An 11,455-nucleotide genomic window follows, 5' to 3' on the forward strand; every position below is an offset into this window, starting at 1 on the left:
ATGTTTGTTTTTTATAGAGGGAGAAAAAAAGCGGCAGTCACTTGTTTGACGTCACAGCTGAGGTATCACGTGACATGGGCCGGCGCAATACCGCCATGTATGGGGGTGTATCTGCACATAGTCGTTGAAACAAGCCATCGAAAACACTTGAGGGTGGTGCGTGCGCACTCTGTTCTTATTCAGTCTTTGAAATATGTTTTGTTTGTTTAAGGAAATACACAGCAGACGACGAGCGTGGGAAATTGTAGAGATGAATACCACAGGATGGACACACCCCGAGTTGAGTTTCAACTTCCGCTGCTGCTCGACTTGTTTCCGAATCGTTTTTAATTTAATTCTTCCAGAAATTGACCGTGACAGACTGAAGTAGACTCAGGAAGTCCAACAGAACCTTGCTGGACTTCGACCTCATTCACGACATTTTCTTGTCCGGTGCACGCTGAAGCGTCCCTCTGACTAGCTTGAGCTTAGCTTAGTTTAGCTTGCTAGCCGCTACCAAGAGCCGCGTCAACACAACGATCTTCATCGCGTGAACATGTCTTCCGGCGGCACAGCGCGGCGCAAGGAGGAAGTTTGTGGCGCAAACGAGGACCGACGAGGTCAACTACTGGACGCGGTTTTCGAGCTGCCCCCAGTCGTGCTCCACGGAGCAGGTTTGGACACTTTTCACTCTTTAGCGATCAACTATTGCAGGTTGCAGAGGTTTTGCACAGTGTAAATGTTCACGTGAGCAGGATGCTCACTAGCGTTTGCCAGATCGGAGACCTTTGAAAAGTGTGTGTTGTGGAAAACCTTAAATAACTGGAATAAAAATAATAATAATAAAAAAAACTTAACTGGAATAAACTTGGTCGAAAGATGGTGCCCTCCGGTGGCGAGATATGAGTGTGCACCTCACTTTTCCAGCGACACAGCAAATCACGTGAGACTTGACCTGACCAATGTCTGCTTGTCTTCCTTTCCTGCAGGCACTGGTGAAAAAAATCTTATTTCTGAGCAACAGCATCCTCCAGCATCGTCCCCCAAAATCAAAGATGAAGACGGGCCTCTACTCCTTTGCATTACCGAGGAGAAGCCAGACCACTGTCGCATTAAAGAGGAAGTGGAGACGACCTGTGTCAAAGAGGAAGAAGAAGAGCCACCCGCCATGGAAGAGGAAGAGGAGGAGGAAGAGGATCTCACCAACGTACCGTTGACCCTTGTCACTTTCAAGAGTGAAAAAGATGAAGAAAAAGGTCCAAGTGAGGATAACCGAATGGCGGAACCTCCACGCAACAGTTTCAGTCAACACATGACAACAGAAAGTGATGGCGGCCGCTGTGGAGGAGCACAGTCGGGCGACGGTGGCGACATAAGATCGCACTCGTCTGACAATGATGAGGACGATGGCGATGGTGTGGCGGAGAAACCTTTTGCTTGTTCAGTTTGTTGCAAAAGATTCTCGAGAAAAACAACCCTCGTAACACACCATAGAACGCACACTGGCGAGAAACCGTTTGCCTGCTCCTTTTGTGGGAAAAAATTCATTGAGAAGGGACATTTAATAAGGCACACAAGAACGCACACGGGTGAAAAACCTTTTGCCTGCTCGGTTTGTGAGAGACAATTTGCTTTGAAAGTAGATTTAATCAGACATACAAGAACCCACACTGGAGAGAAACCTTTTGCCTGTTCAATTTGTGGAAGCCGATTCACTTTGAAGACATACTTAGTAAGACACACGAGAACGCACACCGGAGAGAAACCTTTTGCCTGCTCTGTTTGTGGCAGACGATTCACGATGAAGACCGATTTAATAAGGCACGCAAAAACGCACACTGGAGAGAAACCTTTTCCCTGCTCAGTTTGTAGTCGACAATTCACCATGAAGACAGATTTAATAAGACACACAAGAACACACACTGGAGAGAAACCTTTTACCTGTTCTGCATGTGGGAAAAGATTCTCGAGAAAAACAAGTCTGACGGCACACAAAACAACACACACTGGGGAGAAAAGTTTTGCCTGTCTAGATTGTGATAAAAGATTCACCTTGAAGGTACGTTTGGAAAAACACGCAAGACGACACACTGGAGAGAAACCATTTGTCTGCTCAGTTTGTACTCAAGGATTCTCCAGGAAGGCTCATTTAACAACGCACACAAAAACACACGCTGAAGAGAAAACTTTTTCCTGCTCAGTTTGTGGTCAAGGATTCTCTCAAAGGGGACACTTAACAAATCACACAAGAACGCACACTGGTGAGAAACCGTTTGCCTGCTCTATTTGTGGAGAAAGATTCACTTTTAAGTTAAATTTAACAACACACACCAGAACACACACCGAGCATCAACGTTTTCCCGCTCAGTTTGTGGCAAAAGATTCTCTGCCAGGCAGGTGAAACTTGAGAACCCACACTTGGAACAACTTATGTCATGCCACAAAATATTCATCTTTGCTACACAAATAACTAATACTATGACTGTCGATTTGATGAAAACAGAATGAAAAAGGCCCCACCTTATTTTTCAGACCCCAACTGGATCGCACCAAATGACCATGTTGAATATGTACAGTATGTTGCATGTAAATCCAATTGCACTTGTTGATATAAATTAAAAAATAATAATAATTAAGGATTTGCATCTTTCGACCCGTTTTTCGGACCAAGTTTTTCAGTGTACATTTTTTTTTCTTTTTTTTTTTTTTTTTTGTGCTACATATTAAAAAAAGAAAAATAATTCATTCACATATACAGTTTATATCCAAACCAGATTGTTTTTCTTAATGAATGAATAATTTGTTTACAATTGACGTAACAGTGACTGTGTCAAATATTGAAATATTGGTTTGTGTAACGTGGAAAGAAATCTTGAAATGAGGCTTCAAAATGGTGAAAAATGAAGCCGAATTGTCTCGACTCTTCAATTTTGTGGGCGTGTCCGCTGACTGTATGAAACCACGCCTCACTCAAAAATGAATGCGACATCGTCTAGCGTCAATCTTAACGACCTTTTTGATCCATGAAAATGTAAACCGCTTGAAGATTTTATCACACCAAATTGGCTGCTGGTTACCAGCACACCAGGTGGGTTCATCGTTGGACATTTCGTATCTGCTGTACACGTTCATCTTCTTTCTCCGGTCTAATTGTGAGCACATTAAGAGTGACAAACAAAGTAACCGCCATATTTTGGAAATGTAATACTCAAGTAGAGCAACGAATTATTTCTTATTTGCTATCTCTGGCATGTTTCATCAACTTTTGCTCGACTTTCCTTCAAGTGTTTCTGGAGACCCACAAAGCGACGCGACGCGGTGACGTCACGGACCGGCCCTGTATTTTCAACAGGTTTGTGAATAATGATGAAACTTAGCTAATTCTAATGCTAATTGCTGCAAAACATAAAAACAGATAAAAAAAATATACCATACTTGTTTTTTTGTTTTTTTTTCCTGATGAAAGAAGAGACACGATTTCTTTTGGTAGGTTCCATGTTTTTATAGCAATCGAACATGAAAATGTCTGGGAGTGAATGAGTTAATACAGAAAAAGCAAACAAACATAAACCAGGGCGGATACTTAAATAAAAACATTTTTTTAAAAGTATTGTTTGGTTTCCAATTCAAAACCTAAAAATAAAGCTCTTGAATGATTGAGGCATCCGACTATAAAATTTTGTTCCTCACGCACAGCAGCTGCTAACAAAATGTTTGAAACTTTCTAATGACCACAATATCGATGCTAAATGAGGGTTAGCTTGTCGATGCTATTGGCGCATGATGTTAGCATGACTTGGTTCAATATTTGGATGTTTAATATTGTATATGGTGGAAACAGCAAATTCTGCAAATCACTGACACACTATTTAAAAAAAAAAAGTTGTAGTATTATTTGTGTGTCGCTTTATGGTCAACTGAACCTTATTTGACCGCAAGCAAATCGACGTCAGAATCATCGAAACTTGCCGAGTATGTTTTTGAACCCAAATAAAGACAAACGTCAAGGAAGGAAATCGGGACGTGAAAGGCTGCTGGGACTTTTCCGGGCTCATCAAAGAGCGCACGACGTCATAAACACAATGAACATCAAGTCTTTGTGTTTCGTCATTCGATGACTCTGAGACTTTTTTCTTCTTCCTTCCGTCGTCTCGTCTTCAGCCCGCCGAGTCACGTGCCGCGTGCATCGCCAACATTTCAGCTCCGAAGTTGGTTGAGTTGGTTTTGGTGGCTTGTTTTGAGTTTTGAGGATGTTCGTGGGCGTGGAAAGCAGCCGGCAGCCGTCCGAGAACGACCGCAGAGTTTTCGCCTTGCAGGCCGGCGGGCCGGTGACGTGCGCGGCTCAACTTCCTGCCTGGTGAGTGAGAGATGAGCTCCAAAATGTTGAAGCTGACATTTATTCCAATTGTCATCTTCATTGAAACTTTTGTTTTCAAAGCTTTTCGTGAGGTTTCACTCAACTCTGTAAAAAGAAAAACAATTATTAAGATCAAGTTTGATCTTTTTTCTCTTCAAGTATTTCATCTTACATTTGTCTTTTATGTTATGAAAGCCACGATTATTAAAAAAAAAAAAAAAGCCTTTCATAATCATAACTGCATGTCTGGTGATTATACTTTTTTTTGTATTTGGTGCTCATCGCGAACGCAGCAGCTGCTTGTTGTTTTGTTTTTTTCACACTTTCAAATACAAAGCTCAACAAAAACAAATTCACTTTCCAGGGCTTATACAAGAGTCGACAATAATACATAAATGTTTTCATATCGCTCAGACTTGATACAATGAAGGGATTGTAAATAAAACTCCAATTCTGTCAGAAAAACCGAAAAGATGGGAGGCGATCTAAGAAGTCTTCGTTTGTGAAGAAAGAATTTGGCAAAACATAAGCAAGCAGCTGCTTGTTTCTGAGCTAGCTTATAAGCAAACTTAGCTTGGAGCAAACGTGTGTGACGTCATCACGTCTTTGATCAACTGCTGAAAGGAAACCGATTATGTCGTCTTTCATCTCAAAAGTGCTTCAAACGTCAAAGCGGATGTTGGGATGGAAGAATGTTGATTTGTTGTCATATTATATTGGTGTTCATGTTTTATGTTATGTTTGTTTGTTTTTATGTTCCGTAAAGTGTTTGAAAGCGCGATAGAAATAAACTTGAGTTGAGTTGAGATATGCAATACAAGACTCGCCATAACGATGATCTGTGCAATATGACGAGAATGCGATCATCCATGATCATTTACCATAAAACTTGTCATAATAAGAATAATTAATAAATAAAAAAAATACAAGCAATAAATAATAATAATAAATAAAAAAATCATAATATAATAAAAACAATATTAATAGAAATAGAATATATAAATATATATACAAATCTAAATAGAATAATGAAAATAAATAATACATAATAATTATTATGATAACAATAATTTCCCAAAAACTAAGCTGATGAGTCTTCTTCGTCTGAAGATTTGCGTCCATTTCCCCGCCACTCTTATGAGGCGCTCCCCCTAGTGGCCCACCAAGAATTTGCTCAATAAATCATGAAGAATGGAGCCGTTTTAAGTGGCTGGATATGAACTACAAATATCACCATACTATCGATAATCTTATCGGCAGACAAAATATCACGATTTATCACCATTTCGATATATCGTCACACTCCTTAATGATAACAGAGAAATCCGTTTACATGGTAAAGAATGTGACGAGTTCTGATGAATTTATTGCAGCCAATTAACACGATGACTTGAAAACATGTGCATCGCCTCTTCAAGATGGCGGCTCGGTCTGCAGCAAGTGCACGGTTTATGGTTGCGCAATGTTGACCTACTTCCTTGACGCGCACTTTTGGCTTGTTTTTTTCTGGCTGCCAGAAAGACTTTTTATTTCATGATGAAATCTTTGACAATTTTGGATTGAAAGGTAAGCGGACAATAATTGAATGTTGTTGTTGTTGTTTTTTCTTTCGCCTTCTTCCCGTGCAGGGTTGAGGACGGGGGGGCAGTGCCTCTCCCGCCTGCCCTGACGCCGCATCCCTGGCAGGCCGTGTTCTGGACGCCCGACCCGGCGGGCTTCTCCTCCTTCCAACCGGTGATCTTTGACCCCTCACAGCAACTGGCTCCTCCTCTTCCTCAGGGGCCCGCCTCCCTTCCTCGGGCCTCCTCGTCTTCGTCGGCGCGCAGGCCCGCCGCCGCCGCCCGCGGGGCCGCCAAGCCGCGCGCCGGCCCGCGGATTCAGTAAAACATCATCTTTCTTCTTCTAATCTTCACTTTGTGCGCATGAAAAATGTTTGAGCATTTACGAGGACGCTTTGTCCGCACGAAGTCGCTCTTCCGGCTCACTCAACTTTATTTAGAAAGCACTTTAACAGAAATCGCTCGTGCAATAAAGAAAAACAAGAACAAAGCAAGTATACAAGTATTTTTTTGTATACAAGTATTAAATACATTTTAGACTTCGACTTGACTTTATTGATCCCTCTGGGATAATTTACATGTCCAGCAGCAATGAGAACAGATAATAAAACAAAAAATAATCCAATCAATCAATAAATAAGGTTATTACACCAGAGATTGAATTAAATAATAATAATAAGAAAAATAGAATAAAAAATAAAAATTCAATCAATCAATAAATCAGGTTATTACACCGGAGATTGAATTAAATAAATTAAAGTACAGTAAAGTGCCATATTTGTGAAGTGTGTTTTTCTCCACTAGTACACTGAAAAAAAAGTTTCATTGTACTGAACTTAAAAAAAAATTCTGTAATTTGTTTCAGCTATTTTTATTTTGTTTTTTTAATGACTTTTTCTCGTTCTCTCATTCACTCTCATTCAGCCATTTTGACTGAAGCAATCCCCTTCACTCCTGGCTGTTTTACTTGATTTTGACTGATTTGATTGTGTTCTATTGCTATACAAATATGTAACGTACCAAAAGAAAGATTCGAGTCTCTTCTTTCATCAGGACGAAAAAATGTATTTCTATCTGTTTCCATTTTGCAGCAATTAGTATGATAATATAGCTATAGTTTCAACATTATTCACAAATCTGTTTAAAACAGCCTGTTGCAACATGGCCCTGGTTGTTCTCTTATACTCTGCTGCCACCTGCTGGGCCTGGCCATTGTTTGTAATAACTACCATTGCTTCAACCATTCTCTTCAGAGGCTGCATCAAAACCGTCTGTATGCTCTAGCATAACCCCCCCCCAAAAAAAACCCAACATAAAAAAACGTATAAATATGTCTTTGGGAGCATGGTAATATTTAAAATAGAACATAGAAATGAGGCAACTTTTTTTGTGCAGGAATGTGACATGTTCGTTGAAGCTGGGTTGCAAACTGGATCTGGAGTTCATTGCTCGGAACACGTGGAACGTGCAGCACCAGTCGAAGGTAAAAGACCTGCTAAATATTCGGAGGCTTGTTAGCGACATGCTAAGCTAGCTTGCGGAGGTGGCCAAAGTACTCAATGCTCGGCACTTAAGTATGATTACAGATATTAGTGACATGTTGAAAATAACCAATAATTGCCTAGAGCAAAGCCTGCTGGCATGGCATCCTTAGAGCGCCTCGTTGTCTGCCACGAGTGCTCACGCACTTGACACGGGAGTTGGTGGAAGAGAAGGGGATGGTACCTGGTATCGGTACTCGCCCATCCCTAATTTTGTTTGTCATTGTGCGTCAGATCTTCAAGTCGCTGGTGATGAAGATCCGCAAGCCCCAGACCACGGCCAGGATCTTCCAGTCGGGAACTCTTTTCTGCACGGGAGCCAAGAGGTCCGTCCGTCCGTCCGTCCGTCCGTCCGTCTGATCAGCTGAGTCAGAGCCCGTTTTGTCGTTTTGCAGCTTGAACGAATCTCGTGTGGCCGCCAGGAGGTTTGCCTTCAAAATCCGCAAGCTGGGCTACCCGGCGCGCTTCCTGGACTTCAAGGTGCTCAACATCGGCGGCACGTGCAAGACCTTCCCAATCAACCTGGAACGTCTCTACGTGGCCCACAAGGGCCACTGCAGGTCAGCAGGAGGCCATTTTATCATCCCGAACCAACTCATCAATTTGTCTCCATCGTACTAAAAAAAACCCCAAAAAAAACGTCCCACCGTTTTAGAAAGTGTTCCTTAGTGCCCGGTCAATCTCGTTGTTAACTCTTTGACTGCCAAAAACGTTTAATCACGATTAACAAAATCACAATGTATGCCGCCATAAACGGTAAATGACGTCAACTACGTTTTTTTTTGTTTTGTTTTTTAAATCAATGGGCAGTGCAACATCTAAGTGCAGAGCCGCCTGGTCAATAGGTTGTGGAATCAAAAACACTCACTAACTATGGCCACCAGATGGCAGCATTGTATCTCTTCAATGGGCTGCCCGCGTATCAAATTACAATGAAATCTGATGAAATCTGATGAAATAGAATGTTTTCAAGGATGACGTGAATGATAACGTTTTGATGACGTGTGGCAGTAAAAGAGTTCAGAAATAGCAGATGATCATATAACATCACTTTGATGCATAAACAAAAGACAATATTGCTTATTTGAAAACGTTGACTACCAAAAACGTTTATTGACGTATGCTAAAATCCAAATGAATGCTGCCATAAACGTTAATTGACGTTTACTATGTTTTTTGTTTTGTTTTGTTTTGTTTTTTATCAACGGGCAGTGCAATGTCTCGTGGAGCGCTGCCTGGTCAATGGAGTTGTGAAATCACGAGTACTCAAGTACTTGAAAAAAGGCTGGTATCGCCCATCCCTAGTATCCACCATGTTTATGTAGTCATAGCACACAATATTCTGTTTGCCTCGAGTGAAAATGCTCAAAATCGGCTGGCGCTGTCGGGGGTTGTTGTTGTTGTTGTTGTTTTTTTTTTATAACGTTTGGCAGTCAAGAGTTTTTAAACAGTAAAATGTTACTCACCAAACCCAGCTAGCTTAATGCTATCATGCAATGCGTTACGCCACAAGATCGGCTAACGGCAATTAGCATAAATGTCTGAGGAAATGTACTTTGGCGCCGCATCGGCTGCTTGAATACACGTGTCGATATTTGTGTCAAATTTTTGTGTCGGGTTCCGCAGTTACGAGCCGGAGCTGTTTCCGGCGCTGCAGTACAACTTTCGGCCCGGCATGACGGCGTCCATCTTTACCTCGGGCTCCGTCTCACTGGTTGGTAAGTGCGGATTGGACACATGGATACATGAAGTCAAAATTTGGGGAGGTAATATACTATGATGAAAATAATCAAATTATTTGGGTTCAGAGCAAAAACAAAAAATCGTTCAGAGTTCCTTTTTTTTCAATTCAGGAGTCTCAAAATGTTTTAAAATATGTAAGATGATGGTCCTAAAATGCTGTTAATGGCATTCAAGTTCGATGTGTCTGTTAAATATTCAAATGGCACAAATCTGCATTCGAAACATTTTGATTGACTTGTATTTCATAAATTCCTTATTGACCCAACAGAGGCGGAATGGGAAGCCTGACGGTTCGCTACTTAGTGCCCCAAGTTTGTTAGATGGAAAAGAAAAAGGAAAAACATGGTTAAAGGAGCGAAAGGGTGGGTTAAAAATAAAAAAAAATCAAGGTCCAATCTGTGCTTCTTTAACACTCATTTTCCCCAAAAAACATATCAATACGTTTTTTTGTTTTTGTTTTTTTATGTTTTAAGTGTCCCAAAGACGTATTTATACGTTTTTTCTTCTTTTTTTATGCTAGCCTCTCAACAGCAAAGAATGGTTGCAGAAATGGTAGTTATTACACAAATGGCCAGCAGGTGGCAGCAGAGCAAATGAGATCAACCAGGGCCATGTAGAAAAAAAGCTCAATTACTTACAATTTTAAATCGATTTGTGAATAATGATGAAACTTAGCTATATTCTAATGCTAATTGTTGCAAAACAGAAACAGATTGAAAAATACTTTTTTTTCCTGATGAAAGAAGAGACTTTAATCTTTCTTTTGGTAGGTTCCATGTTTTTATAGCAATAGAACACAATATTCTGTGGACCTTCCAAAATCAGTCAAAATCCAGTAAAACAGCGAACGGGATTGCGAAATGTGAAAATGGCGGCGAGTGAATGAGTTCAAGGAGGGCACAGTATGGACCTGGAAAAAAAAAAGAAGCATGTGAATTGTGGACTATCCAACTGTACAGTTACTAAATCAAATCTACTACTACACATTGTCAGATTTGAGTTTCAGGAGTCAACTTGGGGGAGGAGCCTCTCTCGCTCTAATCTCGCCTTCAAAAAGACCCCCAACTCAAAGAACGTGTCAACTTCCTTGTTTGAAGCCCCTCATTTTGAGCACAATAGTCAAATCTTCTTTTGTCTGAAATTTCTTGCTGATGTCTTGGCCAGGCCGTTAAAAAAAATAAAAAAATCCTCATCCAGACGAGAGAAATGCTTCGATAAACAGAGATGTAAATGAGAACGAAGTTGACCACTCACCACATTTTGCGCTTTCAATGCCCGATTGATCGATCGATGTGTCCGACTCGCCGCAGGGGCGAAAACGGAGGCGGAGTTCTACACAACGTTTGGCAACCTGGAGGCCATCTTGGCCGGCTTCAAGAGGAGGCCGTGAAAGGCCGTTGTCGGCGCTCCCCGCTTGTGATGTGGCGACGTTCTTCGTGTTAGCATGTAGCGTTAGCCACGCCACTGTCACTTCCCTTGGAAGACATATAATAATTAGATTTAGTTTCAGCATTACATCATATGTCACGATCCCACTAAACTTTGCTGTCGTCATGTCAACAGACAAACTGGAGTAAACTCGGATTGAGTTAAGTGTCGCTTTGATGCTCATTATTTTGTTTTTCTTTAGCTTGAACGATCAACAAGTACAAGTTAGATTGCGTTTGTTGATGTGCACCTGCTGTCTTCATGTAAAGATGTGATAAGAAATAAAAAGTCAAAAAAAAGAAAAAAAAAGTCTCCTTTGTGTATCCACCACCAGATGCCGCCAGGGTTCAAGAAAGAAACCTAAAAAAAAAAAAAAAAACACTGTCTAGCGAGGGCGCCATATTGGTCCTCCCAAGAAACGTTTCTCGCGATACCATCCGATACATTTACAGTATCTAAATTGAGACGGTACTTCGTAGAAATAGCATGATTTGTGGTGTTTTAAATGTATGAAACATAAACAAGAGGACTTAAAGGGATCGTTGGGATTTTTGGACATGAATCTGAATTTCATCCTCACCTCCAGTGTGCGATCCGGTGTTGGACGAGAGGAAAATAGTCCAGCAAGCTGACTGGTGTCACGGAAATAAAAGCGTTTCTCTTCAAAAAACAATTTGTGTTCAAAAGAGTGATACATTTGCATCACAATACTGCTTTTCTGAACAAAAGTCAGACGCCATTACCGCCGGCACTACTTTTCTGTTCTGTTGCTTCCCCGCATGCAGCTGATAGACGCGCACTAATCTACAAGTTGTTTGTCTTTTCGAAGGCGGAAGGATCGTCGATTA

At 41.1% G+C, this 11,455-nt stretch overlaps 2 protein-coding genes and 1 long non-coding RNA gene across 5 annotated transcripts; 2 read left to right on the forward strand and 1 right to left on the reverse strand.

Moving 5' to 3' along the window:
- The first annotated feature begins 84 nt into the window (after positions 1 to 84).
- On the forward strand, positions 85 to 2,616 carry LOC144018146 (uncharacterized). Its single transcript, XM_077520340.1, has 2 exons — positions 85 to 653; positions 969 to 2,616. Exons 1-2 carry the CDS (start codon positions 536 to 538, stop codon positions 2,378 to 2,380), a joined length of 1,530 nt encoding a protein of 509 aa, XP_077376466.1. The 5' UTR covers positions 85 to 535; the 3' UTR covers positions 2,381 to 2,616.
- A 404-nt stretch (positions 2,617 to 3,020) lies between these two features.
- Positions 3,021 to 10,903, forward strand: LOC144018172 (uncharacterized). 3 transcript variants are annotated; one of them, XM_077520377.1, is made up of 9 exons: positions 3,021 to 3,067; positions 3,265 to 3,331; positions 4,141 to 4,336; positions 5,965 to 6,216; positions 7,291 to 7,378; positions 7,671 to 7,762; positions 7,832 to 7,996; positions 9,063 to 9,154; positions 10,490 to 10,903. In XM_077520377.1, the coding sequence occupies exons 3-9, from the start codon at positions 4,230 to 4,232 to the stop codon at positions 10,567 to 10,569; spliced, it is 876 nt and encodes a 291-aa protein (XP_077376503.1). In that variant the 5' UTR covers positions 3,021 to 3,067; positions 3,265 to 3,331; positions 4,141 to 4,229; the 3' UTR covers positions 10,570 to 10,903. The 3 variants fall into 3 exon arrangements, with proteins under 3 accessions (XP_077376503.1, XP_077376504.1, XP_077376502.1); XM_077520378.1 differs by lacking the exons at positions 3,021 to 3,067; positions 3,265 to 3,331 and having other exon boundaries at positions 4,026 to 4,336; positions 7,859 to 7,996; XM_077520376.1 differs by lacking the exons at positions 3,021 to 3,067; positions 3,265 to 3,331 and having other exon boundaries at positions 4,036 to 4,336.
- On the reverse strand, positions 4,175 to 4,855 carry LOC144018184 (uncharacterized). The gene is made up of 2 exons (XR_013283359.1): positions 4,509 to 4,855; positions 4,175 to 4,441 (listed from the first exon to the last, which is right to left on the reverse strand). It is a non-coding gene; the product is annotated as an uncharacterized LOC144018184 (long non-coding RNA).
- Positions 10,904 to 11,455: the final 552 nt, after the last annotated feature.

This window comes from Festucalex cinctus, chromosome 4 (assembly GCF_051991245.1).
Source record: "Festucalex cinctus isolate MCC-2025b chromosome 4, RoL_Fcin_1.0, whole genome shotgun sequence".
In the NCBI taxonomy this organism is placed as follows: domain Eukaryota; kingdom Metazoa; phylum Chordata; class Actinopteri; order Syngnathiformes; family Syngnathidae; genus Festucalex; species Festucalex cinctus.

Excerpts from the sequence above, each read along its gene's own strand:
- LOC144018146 (XM_077520340.1), top strand. The coding sequence starts at position 536 with ATGTCTTCCGGCGGCACAGCGCGGCGCAAGGAGGAAGTTTGTGGCGCA. Across the intron at positions 654-968 it reads AGTCGTGCTCCACGGAGCAG|GCACTGGTGAAAAAAATCTT; the intron begins GTTTGGACACTT and ends CCTTTCCTGCAG.
- LOC144018172 (XM_077520377.1), top strand. The coding sequence starts at position 4,230 with ATGTTCGTGGGCGTGGAAAGCAGCCGGCAGCCGTCCGAGAACGACCGC. Across the intron at positions 7,997-9,062 it reads GCCCACAAGGGCCACTGCAG|TTACGAGCCGGAGCTGTTTC; the intron begins GTCAGCAGGAGG and ends CGGGTTCCGCAG. Across the intron at positions 9,155-10,489 it reads GGGCTCCGTCTCACTGGTTG|GGGCGAAAACGGAGGCGGAG; the intron begins GTAAGTGCGGAT and ends GACTCGCCGCAG.